Raw genomic sequence first — 23,038 nt, forward strand, 5'->3', positions numbered from 1 at the left:
CGTACATACTTATTCATTTAATGAACGAACACTAAACAAACTAACAAAATAACAAACGAACCGTGACGCTATACAAAAATGAGTGCTGACAGGCAACAACACATAGACAACTACCCACAAATACAGGTGGGAAAAGGCAACCTAAGTATGGTTCTCAATCAGAGACAACGATAGAGAACCACACCCGGCCAAACGCACAGAAATTCAAATCATAGAAAAAGGAACATAGAATGCCCACCCAAATCACACACAAAATAGAGACATAAAAAGCTCTCTACGGTCAGGGTGTGACAACCAGGGACATTTTACAGTGAAAAACAATATTGTTTATCTCTTCAAACACATTTGGTGTAGCTTATGCTCATATCTTTTTCATTATCTTTACAAGTTGGGACAAGTTTTAATATTGCCAGGAATTGTTATCTCTATGCTTTATATTATCCTCGTAGATAAACTCCTGAAGTGTACCTTTTCAGGTGAGCAAACACAAAGTGTACTCTCACACAGTAAACATAGATTGTGGCAGGCATCTATGGATAACATATAACAGATCTGCTTTCATACTACATATGTAAATATAAAGTAGCATTGATGGATTGTTTGAGGATTCCTAAAAAACGTAGCTAGGTTATTCTACATTAAGTGAAAGGGTTTTTATTTCTAGAAATGTTTCCACTCTGCAATGGCTTATTGTAAACTACTACGTGGGTGTCAAAGTACTGACAGTCTATTCCAGCATGAAATAAGTAGCCTATTTGTTAATTGAGAGAAGATTACCTTTGCTGCCCTTGCCTTTACTCATTTTAAAAGCTAAAAGAAAAACTGGTTGCATCTGTGATTCACAGGAAATTTACAACATCATAATGGTACTTTATGTTCTCTCCCTGTGTCCGTGATGAGGGAAGCAGGAAAACGTGGTCATATTGCAGCAACATCATAATTCTAAATGATGAGTTTTGGAATTGAGAGTGAATACTCTCACCGAATATGTGGAAGTGTAATGTGTAAGGTAGATACATGTCCGCACACACACACACACCGAATATTCACTGCCAATCAAAATTTGTGTGGAAGACTGTTAACCAACATGACAAATCTACATGTCCACAGGGATGTACTGAAACAGTGCATGCGGACAGTATTCAGACCCCTTGACTTTTTCCACATTTTGTCACATTACAGCCATATTCTAAAATTGATTAAATAAATAAAAAATCCTAAGCAATCTACACACAATACCCCATAATGACAAAGCAAAAACAGGTTTTTAGACATTTTTGCAAATTTTAAAAACAGAAATACCTTATTTACATAAGTATTCAGACCCATTGCTATGAGACTCGAAATTGAGCTCAGGTGCATCCTGTTTCCATTGATCATCCTTGAGATGTTTCTACAACTTCATTGGAGTCCACCTGTGGTAAATTCCATTGATTGGACAGGATTTGGAAAGGCACACACCTGTCTATAGTTGACAGTGCATGTCAGAGCAAAAACCAAGCCATGAGGTCGAAGGAATTGTCCGTAGAGCTCCGAGACAGGATTGTGTCGAGGCACAGATCTGGGGAAGGGTACCAAAACATTTCGCCAGCATTGAAGGTCCTCAAGAACACAGTGGCCTCCATCATTCTTAAATGGAATGGTCTAAGATTCCTCCCAATGTGTTCCCCAACTCATAAAACATTTTAGAAAAAGGCTCAGTGCCGTTATCCTCGCAAGATGAGGTATTGAAAGGTATTGAAAAAAGGGGTGTCAATCATTTTGACCCCTACCTTTTGAGAAAAATACATATGAATTTTTTAACAAAATCACTTTCTTTGAGCAATTGTATTAGAATAAAATAATAGAATTCCCCCCCAAAAAATTGCATACAACATAGCTCAGTATTTTAATTATTTACTGTGTCTTATGGTCTAAGATCCCTCCCAATGTGTTCCCCAACTCATAAAACATTTTAGAAAAAGCCTCAGTACCGTTATCCTCGCAAGATGAGGTATTGAAAGGTATTGAAAAAAGGGGTGTCAATCATTTTGACCCATTCCTTTTGAGATTTTTTTTCTTTTACAAAATCACTTTCTTTGAGCAATTGTATTCGAATAAAATAATAGAATTAGCCCCATCACCCCAAATTGCATAGAATATAGCTCAGTATTTGAATTATTTGTTTTATATAGTAATTTTTGCTCATCTTTATTAAGGGTGTCAATAATTTCAGACTCGATTGTATAATCAAATACCCAGAACACTATCTACTGTATATAATCTGTTCCATCAATGGGATACCCATGATCCTGCTCTGTGTAAAATGTTTTGCTTTTGTTCATCCCAGATGAATAATGCACCACAGCCAAACACGCAACATGATTTATTCCAAACTCCCTTCGCCATTAAGACCCAGTTGATCTTTCCCCCCTGCCCGCTCACTCAGATTATATGTGGATGTCACTGCCAGGTTATATGCACAGCAAAGAAGCAGGTCTCGATCTCCTGGAGGTTTATAGCTTATCCATCCTGTCTATTCCCACCGTGCAAAATGTGCACATTATTCACACTATCAGCCCAATGATCCCTCACTGCAATCGTTACATTAACACCTTGCCTGAGGAAGTTTCTTCTGGGAAGTTTTCCATGTCCCTGTTCCATCACTGTGCCTACTCTCTCTACGTATGAAGCTTACCTGGAAAGGTTTCAAGTTCTCTCTGATTAGTTTTTGTCTGACAGAGTAGCTACTGTAGCAAAGAAAAACAAGACGAAATAGGACCAAGAGGTGGGTCTGGTGAAAATCCATATCGGTCCAATGAACCAGTCTGTGCCTGTACTAAAATCAATATAAGGTACACAGTATATACTCTGTATGTTTGGAAAAAATATCTAGTACACTTATTCCAATGCATTCACCCCACTGCAACAAAGAGTGTTTAGACTGGAGCTAAAGGTCGAAACCATCAAAGTTTTTAAAAACAAAACAAAGACTGTCTTATATTGAGGCCAGTGAGCAGAGATTATATTAACTGTAAGGGAGATGACGTGAGGCAAATGTCTTCAATTCCCTATGAGTCAGCTGGCCAGACAGCTTATTGGAGTTCTATGATAACTGAGACCCAAGTAAACGACCGAGGCAACTTCTGACCTCACAGAGTCAATATTGTAGAGGAGGGAATGTATTAAGTAGGAAGATGTATTAAGTAGGAGGACAAACGATGTAGTCTAGGCACCTGGGCAGTGTTATTCTCCTTTCTGCTATCGTATTGACCAAGTCCCAAGGGAACTCTTCTCTCTCACAGATCGTTATGATGGATTGGTACTGTAGCTCTATAACAATGTGTTTTGGTAATTCATGGCTATGGGATTTAAACAGACAGTACTTTATTCCCAATGATGACATTATAGGACTGTCACATTGAATAGACACCATTGACCGATTTTTCGTCTTTTCTATTTTTGTCAAATTCCCAACAAGGGGGAGGGCAGTTCTGAGGCACGGCTATTATTGTGCATGAATGTTTCCATGAATAAAGCACCGAGCAAACTGGATTATTAATTCACGTTTTGACAAATTCCAGTACGTCGGACGAACTCCAACTTCCCATTGTTTGGAAAACACTGTTTGCAGCCTGCTAGGCATAACTTCCCACTGGTAAGGTGTATAGAGGACTGAATACATCACTGCTATACATCGATGGACTTGATGAAAAAGCACTGATGAAAAAAACATATTAAAGGATTACATGAGAAGTAGCATTCCTCTCTAAGTACACATTAACTTAGATCTGACCGTACTACTATAGCTTTAGAGAAGATCCTCTCTCCTCAGCCATGTTTCTCCTCTCCTACATATTTCAGAGCAGGCAGGGCACTGCGTCTGTGGAGAGGTGGAAGAAGGAGGGAGGGAGGATGCCACTGAGTGTGTATCCTCCTTGGTGTCACTCTGTATTACTTGTGCAACCGTCATCCAGGTCAACTCATCTGTGGTGGTGGCTGGGTGCTACTGTGCTGTGGTGGGTAGATATTCATTCTGCACCAAATAACTACACAGACACCCATACACCCAGACCTCCCCTGCGTTGAACGTATTCACTGGCAACAAAACAACAATCAAAGGTAGAGGGGGACTATCCTGTATACTGTACTGGTATGTTCAACAGTTCTACAGAATTGGCACTGGCTCACATGCAATAATTAAAGGTAGCAAAAGGGGGACTATATACAGTACATTCCACGCAGGATTGTCATGTCAGGCTATGGGCTTACACAGGTGCTTACTGCCCCCGGTATGAACTCTGTCAAAGCACCCATCTGGTTCTGGGTAAATTGGGCAGAATGTAAGGGCCAAAACAATCTGTCACAATGGAGGGGAATCACATCAGGACTTGACATTCATATACATTTGTCACACCGGGCCAGTACCAAGTGAAATCTACTGGCCTGGGCCAAGATCACAGGAAAGCAAGTTATGCACCCAGAATTTCAATCGTGGGTGATTTCATGTTTCATTTTCCATCTGGGCAAGTACCTTTATATTATGGCCAACCATAAAATCTGATATTTACACTGATTGTTTGGAAAACTAAAATTAAACCATCCCCAACTCAATGAGGACATATAGCCTTCACATATGAAACAGTTTCAAATGTAACATTCCTCTCCAGAAGTGAGCCCAATAACATATTGATGAAAAGCAATATCTTTAGGGCCTATACACATAGACACGGGAAGTAAGGGTGCAGAGGGTGCTGCAGCACCCCCTGATAAATCGTAATATATAAAAACATAATTTTTAATTGGTGAACTCATCTATTTTTTTTATGTATTACTCCTCTATTAGCAGAGAAAAATACTCCTCAGCACCCCTGACAGGACCCAAAACATCTTCCTGCTGTCATGTCTATACATGATCCATATTAACAGACAGGTGAGCTAGTTTAGCAATAAGCATTATCACCTGTAGCCTGATGCAGCATCGTGACTACATGGTTGAAGCATGGGGTTGCTCCTCTGCATTGTTTACCCCAATGGGCTAACCATTACATAGATCACAGATTCTAAATATGATCTTGTTGCTTGTTTAATGTCCTATAAAAAATAGCATTGGCATATATGCCTTCAATTTATGCATTGGAATGGCCAACGTGCCTGGTGGTTAATTTTTTTATTGTCATGCCAGACACTAAAGAGTGTCTGAGAAATAAATCATACAGCACTGGAAAATTGCGATGCCGCTCTTTTCAATATTCACCCTCAAAACACTTGTCTTTTCCATAGATTGCATTTAAAAAATGTGTGCAGGGACTGGGCTTATTATCAAATCAAATGGTATTTGTCACATGTGCCGAATACAACAGGTGTAGTAGACCTTACCGTGAAATGCGTACATAGAACATTAGAACACATTTCATTCTGCACAACAATCAGCTTTGTGAGGAGTTGCTCGCGCTTGCCACCCAACAGTTGAAATTCAGCTGATAAATAAACAATCTAATTCATTGACTACTTCGGCAATTAATCTGTTTTTAATCAATTATATCGACTACATAATTGCATTAGTACAAAATGCATTGTTATTTCTTCCTGTAGGCTATTTAGCCAACAAGTGATTTGTGTAAATAATGTTCATGTCTTAGAAAGCAAGCAGCTCCATAGTGTAGGCCTAATCCTACCTAAACCTTTCTATGCTAATAATGACATCGATGTGTAGGATGTCTGATACGAAAAAAGACCGAAAAGCAGGTGGAGGACTTTTATTCTGTGATTGTGGAATGTGTGTGCCGATGTTCAATTCTGAATTGATGGGCTTACCACCTCCACCAGTCTGGTGTGAGTATCCAAGACGTAGTCTACTAAGGCGGGGCTCACTCAAGACGAAAGGCTTTGACATTTTTGCTTCTGTTTGGAAACCAAATGCTGGTTAATAACAAGTGTGAAGCGTCAGATGCCAGGAAGATTGTGAAGGATTAAATACAAATATATATACATTACCGTTCAAAAGTTTGGGGTCACTTAGAAATGTCCTTGTTTTTGAAAGAAAAGCACATTTTTTGTCCATTAAAATAACATTAAATTGATCAGAAATACCGTGTAGACATTGTTAATGTTGTAAATGACTATTGTAGCTGGAAACGGCAGATTTGTTATTGTATATCTACATAGGCGTACAGAGGCCCATTATCAGCAACCATCACTCCTGTGTTCCAATGGCCGTTGTGTTAGCTAATCCAAGTTTATCATTTTAAAAGGCTAATTGATCATTAGAAAGTAGTTTGAGAAACAGACGCCTCACAAGTCCTCAACTGGCAGCTTCATTAAATAGTACGCTCAAAACACCAGTCTCAACGTCAACAGTGAAGAGGCGATTCCGGGATGCTGGCCTTCTAGGCAGAGTTGCAAAGAAAAAGCCATATCTCACAGACTGGCCAATAAAAAGAAAAGATTAAGATGGGCAAAAGAACACAGACACTGGACAGAGGAACTGCCTAGAAGGCCAGCATCCTGGAGTCGCCTCTTCACTGTTGACGTTGAGACTGGTGTTTTGCGAACCCACAAATGCTGATGCACTCAGTACATAAAAATGTACTGAGTGCAAGACAGTGTTATTTCTTATTTGCATTTTTAATGAGGATCTGTCTCTTTGCAATAACAAACTCTTCCATTCCCCAAGCACTATCTAGATATTGTCAACGGCTGGGTGACTCTAGACAGGGAATATCCTCCCTCTCCCCTCTGTTGCCAATGAATTATTCATATCTGGCTTTAAGAATAAAGAATATATATATTACTCTTAGAAGGAGAACTAGAACTGGCCACAAGAGAAAGCACCTTTTTTAGGGACTGGACAAGGGCAGGTCTAGTGCTTTCAAACTGGAGAAGGTAAGACTATTTCCATCTATGATGATGAATCATGAGTTTGTAATATGCAATAACAATGCTAAGGTTGGAGATTTATTTGTATTTATTTTTTACTATTCACACCTTTCAGAGTAAGATTTGTGCAGTGGCCACTTAAAGTAAGTGGTAAGAACATGGCAGGAATATAGTTTGGCTCAGCCCAGTAGAAGCCAATTGAGAAGATCTTCATCCAGGAATGATAGTTGAGCTACAACTAATTCACCTGTATGACTGCGGCAGGTAGCCTAGCGGTTAAGCACATTGGGCCAGTAACCCAAGGTCGCTGGTTCAATTCCCCCAGCTGACTAATTGAAAAATCTGCTGATGTGCCCATGAGCAATGCACTTAACCCTAATTTCTCCTGGATAAGGGTGACTAAAAATTATGCATAAACCACCCATATAGAAAATCTATACCAATAAAAGCAATCTTCAATCATTGTGAATTGGGGCCTGCCTCTCCAGTGTGCAGTGTGCGTGTGCGTGTGTGTGAAGCTAGGGACCAACCAACATGATGGCTGGGGAAATGTCAGAGAAGCGCAGAGATTAGTTCCAGCAGAGTGGTCCATGTTTTTCTATGCATCCTTTATCCCTGTCTGAGCTGCTGACAGGATCATGCTAATCCAGAGGACCTCTAAGGCTGCGTCCCAAATAGCATCATATTCCATTTATAGTGCACTTTTTACCAGGGGACATATATTATTTGGGATGCAGCCACAGTTCCAACAGAGACCAAAAACCACTGTGCTTGTATATGTGTTTGAGATTCACTAATCACTACATTGTGATTCATGCAGTCGGACTGTGAAGAATCACTGATCTACAAATCCCCACCTTGTATCCCAAATAAATGTACTTTATGTAATCAAGATTAGCAATTCTGCACCTCACCTTGCTTAAACAGATCCCCTGGAACATGCTGACACTCTCTCTTTGATCCACAATCAAGTGGTAGCTACATTCCTCTGGTGTAGGCTAGGCCATGAGCAAAATAGGTAAACTGGGATATGACTAAAGAGTTAAATCAGGGTGATTTTTCTACAAACCATCAGTCCTATATATGATATCATTTACAAAGATTATACCTTTTTATCCAATACTTTTTGTTTTTTATCAGTTAGTATATTTGAGTTTAACCATCATATTTTTTGTAATAATTGATTGGTCTTTTCTGGTGGATTAAACTGAAATTGCAACCAACTTCCTATGGCTTGTTTTAAAAATAGTGATATGTTGGAGATGATTTTATTTTCAAATAATTGAAAGTGAGAGGTTGTAATCTGAATAAAGCGAAAATGGCCATTCTTGAACATGGGGTTAGACATGCTTACTTTTCTGCTGGAGAACCAGTTCGGATTTAAGTATAATTTTTGTATGACTGAAACCAATGTATCGTCCATGTAAAAAACCTGTCTGATTAGGAAGAATAATATCAAACAATACCTTTTTAATTCTATGCGCTATGCACTTTGCTAGAATTTCTGCATCACAACACTGAAGTGTAAGGGACCTCCATTTTTTTTAAATGGACTGTATCTTTATATTTACCACTTAGGTCCTGTTTCTGTAATAATGAAGTCAGACCTTCTTGTTGAGTATCTGAAAATCCTCTGAGTACATCAAAAAAGTTTTGGTATACCTCCACTGGTATGCCATCCAGCCCTGGAGTTTTCCCAGACTTAAAGCCTTTAATTGCATCAAGAAGTTCCTCCTCTGTAATTTGGCCTACACATGAGTCTTTCTGTACAGCTGTTCATTTTACATTATTAATAGGGGGGAAAATCCCCTTAACTTTGGCAAGTGGAGATGGAGGAGACTGAAATGAAAACAAATGCTTTGCTTCCTCTTTCAAAATATTGTTTGGTGAATCATAGGTAACAAATTTCAGTAAATCATTTTGGGTACCATTTGTATGTTGAAGATTTTTTTTAAATGGTGAATTTTTCCCCATATTCCTCCAGTTTGCTTTATTACAATACATTACACTTGATCTTTCTTGAATAAGTTCCTCCATTTATTTTGGCCATTTATTCTGGCCTATATAGCCAGGACGCAGAGTGTTTGACTAAACAGAATATACCTTTATAGGTGTAATATTCCCTGTGAGGTACAGGGACAGTTTTATCACGTGACCTTGCTGGGAATCTTGAAAGGCATGTCAAACACAGCATTATCAGGCCAACCATTTTTTACAACTGACAAGTTCAATCTGAATCTCTTTCATTCTCTTTTCCACAGATATCAATTGTATAGGCCTATAACATATTTTTACAACTGCACAGTAGTTTTCTAAATGAGTGTGCTACACTGAAGAGAAAATCATTTTCTGGCTTTCAAGAATATGACTGAAAAGTGTGCAGCAGAGGAGGATTGGCTCATAGTAATCGCTGGAATGGAATTAATGGAAGGGAGTCAAATGTGGTTTCCATACATTTGATGTGTTCGATACCGTTCCATTTATTCCATTCCAGCCATTTCAATGAGCCTGTCCTCCTATAGCTCCTCCCTCCAGCCTCCACTGGTGTGCAGATACAGTCAATACCTCTAAATATACAGTTTGACAATAATACTAAAATCCCAGAAGATTATCTCAAGATTACTTTATTTCTTTATAAAATTGCTTTATTGAGCTGGGGTACTAAATCAGTTAAGACTTTATTGTTAATTTCCCATCAAAGAAGTAAATTGCAGCATGAGCCTAAAATTTGGAAAGGTCTTCCCTTGCTCGAGGATTGTTTTGTGCACACACATGTCTTATTTGTCGCAAGTAGTTGACAAATCCAATTGTCCATATTATCATTTTAGACATTCTTCGCCTCACATAAGATATTTTTGTCCCTAGGTCCGATGAGCATAAGCGATGGATGAGCTGTTCAGATCAGACCCTTAATTACAAGGACATTTTAAATCACACAATGGTCCCTGTTAAACAGCAGTCACGATCACGCTATTTTTCGTTTAGGGAGAGACTGAGACAACCATAGAATTATGAATTAGAATACTAGAATGGACAGGAACCTTCTTATGATGGTCTAAAGGTCAGCCATTTTGAGCAGGGAGTTGGTCAAACATGGTTAGCCAGTGCTGTGATAAGATATTGTGTAAAATAATGAATTTTAAGAATGTATCTGCACTGTGTTTGTTAGCTAGCCAGACAGTTTTAGAGGAATGATTCCATACATTTTTCAAACGCAGACCGTTCCATTGACCAGATTGGCGCACATTCAACAAAGTGCTAACTCCCTTTCGTATAAGCTGGTTAGCATAGCTAGAATACAGAAATCGGTGGTAGCAGTCAACATAATTTTGAACTGTCATGCAGTTGATTGGTGACAATGACATGAGCATGTGTTGGGGTTGACTTCCATACAAGCCTTACACTCAGATTTTTACCTCAACATAGTGTGAAATACACATTTAAACAATAGTCTAAACGTAGGCTAATTTTCTGGGGGCAATGAGGATATTCAGTATCTTTCCCCCACAGCCATTTCCCCCACACATTTCCATGGCAATTCCATTGTTTTGGTCGAGTTCAACTGACCTCTTTACAGCATCTACAGTATGCCAACAATCCATTCAAACAATGAAGTCAATTTACAGCTATACAATGGCTGAAATCAGCTGATGATAGGACTTAGACAAGTTGTAAATGCAACAAGTACTGATATTGTATCATATAAGGGAGTGAATGTTATTTATAATAGGCGTTACATGGAGAAAATCAAACCTTTCTGAAATGAAAGTGGGTGGCCCTCCCTTCAGCAAAATATATTTTACCTAAACCCTCCATGAACGCTTGAAAAAAAACAAGTGAGCCTCCCCTACACCCAAAATAATAATTGAAACAAAGTGGATAGCAGAGAACATGTAAAGTATAAAGTTTCCCCTTACTTCTTGGACAGACCAGAGACTTACATATGCAGTTTTAGAAACGGTTCTTTGACCTGTAAAAACGACATGGCAACGCAGGAATTTGCAAGGTTGTGGATTCGCAGACCACCGTGGACAAGAGTAGGGGTGAAAATATCTCCTTTATACCAAAAGCATTGCATTGATCTATTATCGTCTTTGCGTGTCCGAGGAAAAATTGCCTTTTGTAAATATGTGAAACAATTCTGTATAATTTTACATATTAGCAGAATATTTTTTTTATGCACCACAAACTACAGAAATTACAGGCTAAGAATGGACAGCGAGATCGGCCTATGTGTTGATCTTATCCTATTCGTAGAAATGCCAAATACGTGTCTTGTTTGCAACAAAACTGTGCCTGTTTGCAAATAATTCAATCTGACACGTCATTAGGAATTGAAGAGGGGTCATTTCAAAAGTTAGGCCTACCTTTCCACCTCAGACATAATACCGACGCAGAAAATGGTAAGCTTTACCTGCTGGCTACTCTTCTTTCGTGGCTTAACCCAATGAGAGAAGGTCACAAGTGTTTCCCTAAAATCTGTCTGGGTTTAAACATCTATTGTACAGAAAGTGTATAGCTTAATCAATTGACAGTGACAGAACTAGATTAGTTCCCAAGGAAAGTCAGCCTCTGAATGTCAAAGAAACTAAACAATGATATCCCCATTATGCATCGGAGTCACGTCTTGCCCGGGTATTTTACAGCTTGTTTCTCGCATAAAGAATCACGGACCAAAGCGATGTTATAGATTACTTTATATATACGGATCCGTTTTATTTATATGCACCATGAGCTGTCCATTTCCGATTGATTGTGCCGCGGCTGCTGCTTCAAGTTTCAGCACCACAATGTAAATTACTCGAATCTGGCTTATTGTGAGGTCAATAACTGTGATAAATACATAATGGGCAAGAAACATATTGTTTTTAATCAAATATATTATAGTAGTGGCCAGCTATCAAAGTTGACCTCCGGTCCTCCTCATCTTCGCCCTCTCCTTCTCTAACTGAACAGAACATAGACTATAGGCTTATCCGCGCGCATGGACTAGGCTTAATCAAAATGTATTTTGATCCTGAACTGCCACCGTAGCCCTACACAGAACAGCCATTGGTTAAGCAGCAAACAAAACGTTTTTGATCAGCAAGAGTTGGAATATCCATTGCAGTGTGTAATGCAACCTAGTTTTATTTAAACCATCCCAGCAGCTATCTTAGAAATACACTGCTCAAAAAAATAAAGGGAACACTTAAACAACACAATGTAACTCCAAGTCAATCACACTTCTGTGAAATCAAACTGTCCACTTAGGAAGCAACACTGATTGACAATAAATTTCACATGCTGTTGTGCAAATGGAATAGACAAAAGGTGGAAATTATAGGCAATTAGCAAGACACCCCCAATAAAGGAGTGGTTCTGCAGGTGGTGACCACAGACCACTTCTCAGTTCCTATGCTTCCTGGCTGATGTTTTGGTAACTTTTGAATGCTGGCGATGCTTTCACTCTAGTGGTAGCATGAGACGGAGTCTACAACCCACACAAGTGGCTCAGGTAGTGCAGCTCATCCAGGATGGCACATCAATGCGAGCTGTGGCAAGAAGGTTTGCTGTGTCTGTCAGCGTAGTGTCCAGAGCATGGAGGCGCTACCAGGAGACAGGCCAGTACATCAGGAGACGTGGAGGAGGCCGTAGGAGGGTAACAACCCAGCAGCAGGACCGCTACCTCCGCCTTTGTGCAAGGAGGAGCACTGCCAGAGCCCTGCAAAATGACCTCCAGCAGGCCACAAATGTGCATGTGTCAGCATATGGTCTCACAAGGGGTCTGAGGATCTCATCTCGGTACCTAATGGCAGTCAGGCTACCTCTGGCGAGCACATGGAGGGCTGTGCGGCCCCACTAGAGTGAAAGCACCGCCAGCATTCAAAAGTGACCAAAACATCAGCCAGGAAGCATAGGAACTGAGAAGTGGTCTGTGGTCACCACCTGCAGAACCACTCCTTTATTGGGGGTGTCTTGCTAATTGCCTATAATTTCCACCTTTTGTCTATTCCATTTGCACAACAGCATGTGAAATTTATTGTCAATCAGTGTTGCTTCCTAAGTGGACAGTTTGATTTCACAGAAGTGTGATTGACTTGGAGTTACATTGTGTTGTTTAAGTGTTCCCTTTATTTTTTTGAGCAGTGTATAAATATTAACTTTGCTCTATTCTTCTCCGAGCATGCACTTTGTAGCCTATAGCCTATGGATCATTTGATTGAGACCACACTAAATAGCCTATAGGCACACTTGATATTGCGCGCCCATCTGAGATTCAGAGATGAGGGGCGGCATCGAGCACACATCGATATATAGGCTAATAAGCAACTAATTTAAAAAAAACTGAGAAATAATTCAATTTCATCAACTACAAATTACATGACCCCCCTCTGGACTAGATTTCTTTTAAACTAAACACTCATATTGACTGAAATTGAAAAAGCATGACCCGCGTCCTTTTTGTCCTCCAGGTAACCATTCTGAAAATTTTGATTAATAGGATCTCTATAGAGGCACAGATTATCTATGAAATTGACCAGATACTCAAGTAGCCGCTCTAACAATGAAAATAATGGAAGGCAATCGGGAGAAGGCAAGATCAGGTGGGACCATTCTAGCCAATGACGGCAGATCCGCGTGTGAACAACAGGCACAACTCCGATATAAAGGCTGCATTCCAAACACTTAAAAGACAAACCCTCTCCCCTCAGTCCTCAAATTAAGTGGACACTTCTGATGACGTATCATGACGTCTGACGAGTTAACACTTTTTATTTTCTTTTTACTTGCAGGGCAAGGGGCGAGGGAAGAATGAATTGGACCGCTCTTTCCCAGAAATATGGCACTCGTTCATCCCACGGTTGTGTTTTCAGTCATCATGGAACTGTTGTGTGTGCCTTATATGCGCTACAGTCAATTATGATTGCATTTCATATCTTGGCTAGTAGACAACGCATCCGCAGGCATCTAATGTTAGCCATCCTACTATATCAGGTAAATCTAAAATTACAATGGATTAGTGTGATGTCAGGGAATGTTATGTGCGCAAGTTAACGTTTCCAAAAGCTAACCAAACAAAAACATAATTACTTTTATGATAACGTTATGTGTTTGAGCCGTCATCACAATTTCTAACTTATTTACATTCGTTTTTACTTACACTTGCATGTTGACCTTTCCATATTAATGTTGGTTTTTAAGTTTTGGTGGACTTTTCTTAGTGGATGTACAATTATGGGGAATTTAATTATGGGGCATTTCAGGCCCGGAGTGAACATAATTGTACACTCACAAACTCGATCAAAAACGAGGACTGAGGGGCATACATTGCCCACTTCCCTTTCTTTGTTAATCATTTGGACCAACGACAAAGATGGCCGCGGGGATTCCCCCAACAGCAAAAGGCGAGGGTAAGTGGAGGAAGGTGTTTCTTTTATCAGTTTGAAACGCAGCCAAAGTGTTTTTTCTTCAAGATCCCGAAATGTCACGTGCCCTATTTATCAGTACACTCGTAACAACTTAAGCATTACGACATTTCTATTCAATCGCTTGGTAAATGAAAAGAAACGCCACTTGCTGGATAAGATTTTGGGCACAGTTGTCTCTCTCGCTTCGCCTCTTCCTCTCTGACTGGGGCCAATTGTCTGTCTGTCATCAAATAAGGAAGGCCAAATTTGGCAGCAATGCCCAACGAGGGGTGAGATCATGTTGACTTTGCTCTCAGTGCTGCTGTCCTCAAAAGCGAGATTATGTTTAGCTTTGTTAGCTTTGTTTATTTATCCTTTAAAAGGTTAGCTAGATGGAATATATATATATATATATATGCGAGAAAGGAAGGAATTTATGGCTAAATGGTTAGATGAATGGATCTTGCCCTTCCTGTGCAAATAAAACATTGGCGTCGTTCTGGGCTCCGGGCAGCTCCGGGCAGCCGAGCGGAAATGGAGGAAAACTCGCCTCCCTGCGGACCTGGCATCCTTTCACTCCCTCCTCTCTACATTCTCCTCTTCTGTCTCTGCTGCTAAAGCCACTTTCTACCACTCTAAATTCCAAGCATCTGCCTCTAACCCTAGGAAGCTCTTTGCCACCTTCTCCTCCCTCCTGAATCCTCCTCCCCCTCCCCCCTCCTCCTCCCTCTCTGCGGATGACTTCGTCAACCATTTTGAAAAGAAGGTCGACGACATCCGATCCCCGTTTGCTAAGTCAAACGACACCGCTGGTTCTGCTCACACTGCCCTACCCTGTGCTTTGACCTCTTTCTCCCCTCTCTCTCCAGATGAAATCTCGCGTCTTGTGACGGCCGGCCGCCCAACAACCTGCCCGCTTGACCCTATCCCCTCCTCTCTTCTCCAGGCCATTTCCGGAGACCTTCTCCCTTACCTAACCTCGCTCATCAACTCATCCTTGACCGCTGGCTACGTCCCTTCCGCCTTCAAGAGAGCGAGAGTTGCACCCCTGCTGAAAAAACCTACACTCGATCCCTCCGATGTCAACAACTACAGACCAGTATCCCTTCTTTCTTTTCTCTCCAAAACTCTTGAACGTGCCGTCCTTGGCCAGCTCTCCTGCTATCTCTCTCAGAATGGCCTTCTTGATCCAAATCAGTCAGGTTTCAAGACTAGTCATTCAACTGAGACTGCTCTTCTCTGTGTCACGGAGGCGCTCCACACTGCTAAAGCTAACTCTCTCTCCTCTGCTCTCATCCTTCTAGACCTATCGGCTGCCTTTGATACAGTGAACCATCAGATCCTCCTCTCCACCCTCTCCGAGTTGGGCATCTCCGGCGCGGCCCACGCTTGGATTGCGTCCTACCTGACAGGTCGCTCCTACCAGGTGGCGTGGCGAGAATCTGTCTCCGCACCACGTGCTCTCACCACTGGTGTCCCCCAGGGCTCTGTTCTAGGCCCTCTCCTATTCTCGCTATACACCAAGTCACTTGGCTCTGTCATATCCTCACATGGTCTCTCCTATCATTGCTATGCAGACGACACACAATTAATCTTCTCCTTTCCCCCTTCTGATAACCAGGTGGCGAATCGCATCTCTGCATGTCTGGCAGACATATCAGTGTGGATGACGGATCACCACCTCAAGCTGAACCTCGGCAAGACGGAGCTGCTCTTCCTCCCGGGGAAGGACTGCCCGTTCCATGATCTCGCCATCACGGTTGACAACTCCATTGTGTCCTCCTCCCAGAGTGCTAAGAACCTTGGCGTGATCCTGGACAACACGCTGTCGTTCTCAACTAACATCAAGGCGGTGACCCGTTCCTGTAGGTTCATGCTCTACAACATTCGCAGAGTACGACCCTGCCTCACACAGGAAGCGGCGCAGGTCCTAATCCAGGCACTTACATTTACATTTTAGTCATTTAGCAGACGCTCTTATCCAGAGCGACTTACTTGTCATCTCCCGTCTGGACTACTGCAACTCGCTGTTGGCTGGGCTCCCTGCCTGTGCCATTAAACCCCTACAACTCATCCAGAACGCCGCAGCCCGTCTGGTGTTCAACCTTCCCAAGTTCTCTCACGTCACCCCGCTCCTCCGCTCTCTCCACTGGCTTCCAGTTGAAGCTCGCATCCGCTACAAGACCATGGTGCTTGCCTACGGAGCTGTGAGGGGAACGGCACCTCCGTACCTTCAGGCTCTGATCAGGCCCTACACCCAAACAAGGGCACTGCGTTCATCCACCTCTGGCCTGCTCGCCTCCCTACCTCTGAGGAAGTACAGCTCCCGCTCAGCCCAGTCAAAACTGTTCGCTGCTCTGGCACCCCAATGGTGGAACAAACTCCCCCACGACGCCAGGTCAGCGGAGTCAATCACCACCTTCCGGAAACACCTGAAACACCACCTCTTTAAGGAATACCTAGGATAGGATAAAGTAATCCTTCTAACCCCCCCCCTTAAAAGAGTTAGATGCACTATTGTAAAGTGGTTGTTCCACTGGATATCATAAGGTGAATGCACCAACTTGTAAGTCGCTCTGGATAAGAGCGTCTGCTAAATGACTTAAATGTAAATGTAAATGTTCTGTATACAGGAAGACAGGAGGGTGTTAAGATATTTTTTGTTTTTACAATTACCTTTTATTTACCAGGAAAGTCAATTAAGAACAAATTCTTATTTACAACAACAACCTGTTGTTTTGAAAATGTAAGCCCATAGAACCCCCTGCATGAGGGACAGCGGAAGACTTTGTTGTGAGAGGATCCATGAGCGACGTGCTATAGAAAGGCAGATGAGTTCAGTGGAGGGTGAAAAACCACTGGCCATATACCGCAGTTTCTGTCTCTCTGAGCCATCAATGACACTCACTGCACATTTCAAATATGTTCTCCAACCATCATTTGCCATAGACATGAAATATTCACACCCATTTTTCCATATTTTGTTGTGTTACAGCCTGAATTTAAATGGATTATATTGAGATTTTTTTGGTCACTGGCCTACACACAATACCCCATGTCAAAGTGGAATTATGTTTTTCTACATTTTTACAAACACATTTGCTTAACAAGTAACATAATAAGTTGCATAGACTCACTGTGTGCAAAAATAGTGTGGAACATGATTTTTGAATGACTACCTCATCTCTGTACCCCACACCTACAATTATCTGTAAGGTCCCTCAGTCGAGCAGTGAATTTCAAACACAAAGACCAGGAAGGTTTTCCACAATGAAGGCCACCTATTGGTATGTAACCTTTATTTAACTAGGCAAGTCAGTTACGATCAAATTCTTATTTATAATGATGGCCTACACCGGCCAAACCCAGACAACACTGGGTCAATTGTGCACTGCCCTATGGGACTCCCAATCATGGCCGGTTGTGATACAGCCTAGATTCAAATCAGGGTGTCTGTAGTGACGCCTCTAGCACTGAGATGCAGTGCCTGAGACCACAGCGCCACTTGGGAGATGGATCAACCACATTGTAGTTACTCCACAATACTAACCTAATTGACAGAGTGAAATGAAGGAAGCCTGTACATAATACAAATATTCCAAAACATGCATCCTGTTTACAACAAGGCACTAAAGTAATACAGCAAGAAATGTGGCAAAGCAATTCACTTTTTGTCATGAATACGAAGTGTTATGTTTGGGGTAAATCCAATACAACACATTACTGAGTACCACTCTCCATATTTTCAAGCATAGTGTTTACTGTAACTGTAACTATAAATGTATTCTTTTTAAAATTATTATTATTATTTATTTATTTTTTACCACTTTTTCTCCCCGATTTCGTGATATCCAATTGCTAGTTACAGTCTTGCCCCATCGCTACAACTCCCGTACGGACTCAGGAGAGGCAAAGGTCGAGAGCCATGTGTCCTCCGAAACACAACCCTGCCAACACGCACTGCTTCTTGACACACTGCTTGCTTAACCTGGAAGCCAGCCGCACCAATGTGTTGGAGGAAACACTGTACAACTGGCGACCGAAGTCAGCTTGCAGGCGCCTGGCCCACCACAAGAAGTCGCTAGAGCATCCCAGCCGGCCAAACCCTCCCCTAACCCGGACAACGCACCGCCTCATGGGTCTCCCGGTCACACCAGGGTCTGTAGTGACGCCTCAAGCACTGCGATGCAGTGCCTTAAACCGCTGCACTACTCGGGAGAGCTATTAAAGTTATTATGTTATCATATAAAGTGTGCATGTTCAACATAGCATGCATATGTCATCGGAGGTCTGTGGAGATCTTCACAATTGCTGTAATAATCTGCTCAGAATCTCGAACGGCATTGAGCACTTGAACCATGTACTTTTATTGTACTCTCAACTGCAACCCAGGTCATTTGGTTATGCTATTAGATGAAGAACAGTGAATTCATCTGTTGTATAAATAAACAAAATATCTGACATTGTATTCCCATTTGAACTTTTATGTGCTTTTAAATGGTTAAAAGTGCAGTGATATACATTTTGGTGACAACTAAACCAAAAATATGCCATTGTTTTTCCATTAGAATGTGGTTGTGCTTTTAGATGGATGAAAGCATAGTGATAACACATTGGAAATTCAACTAACTTTTGGCTGTTTTTTCAGTCTGTGAATATGGTTGTAATCTCATTGATCAACATCTCAACCAAATATTACCCAATTATCCACTTTAAAATGATGTAGTGTGCCCGGTGGGATATGCCATCATATGTCATATGTATCCTCCATACCATTTGGGCATCAGGAAGGGATGGCCATAACAATACTAAAGATTAAGAAATGCTCATATCTCAGTGTTCCTGTCCCCCCTGTAATAGCATTAGCTCTTCCGCCATACAGAATCCTTCTGTTTTGCGAAAGCACTGCTGGCACCATGAATAATTTCTTGGTGTAATGTATTGTACTAATAAGGCATTATGAGCAAGAAGGGAGAAGGATAATCTGACCATTGTAACCGCTGTTCGTCTTAATTGTGGCTCCTAAGTGAGGCGGAGCAACCCGATATGATCACTTGAATTTATTTTATAGTGGATTATTATTGGGGAACAGTGGAGTGTTTCCCATCTGTCTCCTCTCTGAACAATCAACAGTGCTATAAGGGCAATCTAGAACCAGTCAATCACAGTGAGCAATGATTCCCACTAGCAGGCTTCTCTTCTTTCCCTCCCCAGGCAGACAGTGATAGTTCTTAAAGAGGGGAGGGAAGGGAGGAGGAGGAGAAGAAGGAAAAGGAGGGGTTGAGATGGGATGGGGAATAATGCTGGGGATTATTTTCAATATTTTCAATGTAGATCTAATCAGGGTATGAGTCTTCATCGGGAGAAATGTGTGTGGATGGATGCAAGAACAGATACATTGAGGAAATAATGTGGTTTGTTTGCATTCATAATTTTGGCAAATGAAAAAGCATCACTGCTGTGTAAAGCCCTGTGTGCATTGTGTGTACTCTTGAGTATGCTTGCTGAACAGATGCCCATTTCGGTGCTTTTAGTCTACATATTAATATCAGTGATCAGTGTAACTGGCAGAGAGCATGTGTTTATTTGCCCTTTGAAAGCAGTGGGGTTTGGCAATGGGTAGGTCCAGTTTGCTCAATTGGACAGTGAGTGGGCACAAACTGGTCGAATCAACGTTGTTTCAAAAGTAATCTGTCAATATATTGTTGCGTGGAATCTACGTGAAAAATGTTGTTTTGAGGGTGACATTTTATCCACAGGATTATGTCATCATGGTAACCAATTTTCAACACAGACAAACCTTGTATAAAATATGTCGAATTTGTACCTTTTTAAACAATGTCGGATCTGGGCAAGACCTCCTACTGGAGCTATCCATTTCGTCTCCCACCCAGGCTTTCAACCAAGCCCAGCCCTGCTTAGCTTTGATATTTGACACTGACAACTACCAATGTGCTATTGTGAGAAGTTCTTTTGAGCGAGTTGGTGAATAAAGGTTGAAATCTCATTGCTCAACGTCTAAACCAAATACTACCCACATTTCCATGTTGAAATTACGTGGAGTGCCAAGTGGGATATGACAGAATGACATCAAACATCGCATGAATTTGTATAATTTAAAAAAAAGTATTCATGTGAAATATAGGCCAATATTGCACTATGTTTAGGAGGACTATAATATAGCCCATATGTCGTATGTGGAGAATTAACACAAACACTGCATAGAATACACAATACATTAACCAGCATGTGTAATTAGGCCATGCATGATTGTATCCATGTGCTGGTGCAAGAGAATAACCAAATTTAAATTAGGCTTACTATACATTCATCGCAGACTGCTTATTGATTTTCTGGGGGGAAGAGAACTTGACCGCACAGAAGACATCCCTCACGAACCAAACACCTGAAATGCATTCGTTTTTCCAGTATTTTACTGAGACCCACTGGCGCGTAAACGTGTCATTGGCGCGACTCGCAGATTCATGATATTCATATTTTGCGTTCATATTTTATTAATTACGTTGGAGTAGGGACAGATGCAATAACATTGACACATTGCAATTTACAACAGTAACCTATCTTGCAACACGTTAGCTTGCACGAATGTCCCTAGACAGTAGCCTAACGTCACAAGAAAATCAAATTAGTCACAGTGACACGTTCTTTGCAATGACCGAAATAAACTTTCACATTTTACATTGGGCATGTAAGAGCTACCCACTGGGCACACACTTGTTGAATCAACGTTGTTTCCACGTAATTTCAATGAAATTACGTTAAACCAACGTGGAAGAGACGTTATTAAATATAATTATGTGCCCACAGCCTGTGCACAGTGGGTAGCGACCAACCAAGGTCTAACGATCAACAACCCTTACAAATAGTTAGATCCACTCTCAAGGGGCTGTGAATCCATAATTAGACTATAGCCTATTTATCAAAAAGTGTTAATGTTGGCTCATGTTGGTTTATTAAGAGCTCATGTGTTTTATGCTGGACATCAACCTCAAGCAAACCAAGTATCATCCCGCTGATGTGTGTCATTTGGCGCTATAAATGTTTTGACTAATGTCACCGAATAGCTCAGGTGAATAGCCTACATTAGATACATCCTTGTTGTACATTTGATTTCACTGGTAAGTTTAACTAACTCACCTGTCAACACTGATCACGCACAGGGTCATGATGGAGGCTGTGCAGCACATTACATCCATACCAATGAAGATGTTGCAAAACACCTCCCCAAAAAGCCACTTGCCCCCAGTTAGGTCTGTCACTATAACAAAGGGCATGACAACTATGGCCACGGAGAGGTCTGCCACAGCCAGGGACACAAGAAGATAGTTTGACGGTTGTCTTAATTTTTTCACCACGCAAACAGCTATGACAACCAATGTGTTTCCCATCACAGTGACCGCTGTGATGATAGCCAACATCACTCCGATTATTATCTTCTCTCCACTGCCGAAATCAAGTAGTGTCTCCCCGCACGTATCATTCCACATGGCTGTTGGACCAGCTGTGACCAGGACGTTATAGAAAAGCTCCAGAGTGCCATTGATAACTTCGGAAACATCCTCTCTCTTATTGGAAGTGGGATCGACGCCCGAAGTATTGAACATTACGAAAACGTGATCCCGGCGGTGATGCAAGGGACACCTCGCCAGTGTACTCCAATTAAGCGCATTCTTGATCAGTAGGCTACGTCTGTGATCTTGGGTCCAGTAGTTTATTGTTTTCCTTTGTAACAAGACAGCCAGTACTGAGAAACATAAGCCCAAACCTTAACACCATGCACAGTCAGAGCGTTTCACCTTCCCAAACGAGTGATCCGCGCCTCTCCAAATGCGCAAGAAGAGGCGAAAAACAATGATGAATTTTATGGCCAGCATCGAGTTATCTTCAAAGAAATCTTCCCAGAAAAATCACTAAAACGTCATAAAAAACGTTGCATGTTAAGCTATTTTTAGGTTGATTTCACAACGCGCTTGTTTCCCAGTGTGGCTTAGGGTAGGCTAATTCGCTGACAGATATACATTTTCCCACGAGCGGTTTAGATCCATCTGCGAACGCTCAAACACGAAAATGTGTTCACAAACACACAAGTCCATGCAAGGTAATTGAATCGTATCAAACATTGTATTACTCATGTACTTAAGGCTATAGGACTTGATGCATGCATGCTATTATGATATATTATTCGATTTTTTTCAGCAGGGAAAAAAGGATTTAATCAAAAAAGCAAACTGATCATATTTACATAATCTCTAATCTTAATTTAGGACAGTAGGTCTACACTGGTTCAAATTGAGGACATCAATGTAGGGTACTAGTGGGTAACTAGCCCCCTGGGGTAACTGCCCACTCTGTAGTTCACTTTAAGACCACAAGATGTCACCAAATTATTTATTCCAAAACTTTCCGTGGCTGCCACTGCTCTTGCTCAACAAAGAATGTCCTCTGTGTCATCACAACTTTTGTTGTCACTACAGATCCGGGTTCGATCCTGGGCTGTGTCGTAGCCGGCCGTGACCGGGAGACGCACGAGGCGATGCACAATTGGCCCAGCGTTGTCCGGTTTAGGGGAGGGTTTGGCCAGCCGGGATGTCCTTGTCCCATCGCGCTCTTGCGACTCCTGTGGCAGGGCGGGTGCATGCACTCTGATATTCCAATGAATATGTTTTTTTAATTAATTAAAAACAACTGTCGAAAACCTTTTGCTTCTGAATGTCATTTTAAAGACTGCTGGGATTTAAAGTCTTGCATTTTTAAAATAATATTTAGTG

General features: G+C 41.4%; 1 protein-coding gene across 1 annotated transcript in view; it reads right to left on the reverse strand.

Moving 5' to 3' along the window:
• LOC139576588 (5-hydroxytryptamine receptor 7-like) overlaps positions 1-22,529 on the reverse strand; it is a 35,411-nt gene extending 12,882 nt beyond the window's left edge. Inside the window, exon 1 of the mRNA XM_071402850.1 lies at positions 21,408-22,529. Coding sequence (XP_071258951.1) covers positions 21,408-21,874 — 467 coding nt within the window. The 5' untranslated portion in view covers positions 21,875-22,529. The remainder of the gene's footprint in view (positions 1-21,407) is intronic.
• Positions 22,530-23,038: the final 509 nt, after the last annotated feature.

Source organism: Salvelinus alpinus, chromosome 5, assembly GCF_045679555.1.
Source record: "Salvelinus alpinus chromosome 5, SLU_Salpinus.1, whole genome shotgun sequence".
In the NCBI taxonomy this organism is placed as follows: domain Eukaryota; kingdom Metazoa; phylum Chordata; class Actinopteri; order Salmoniformes; family Salmonidae; genus Salvelinus; species Salvelinus alpinus.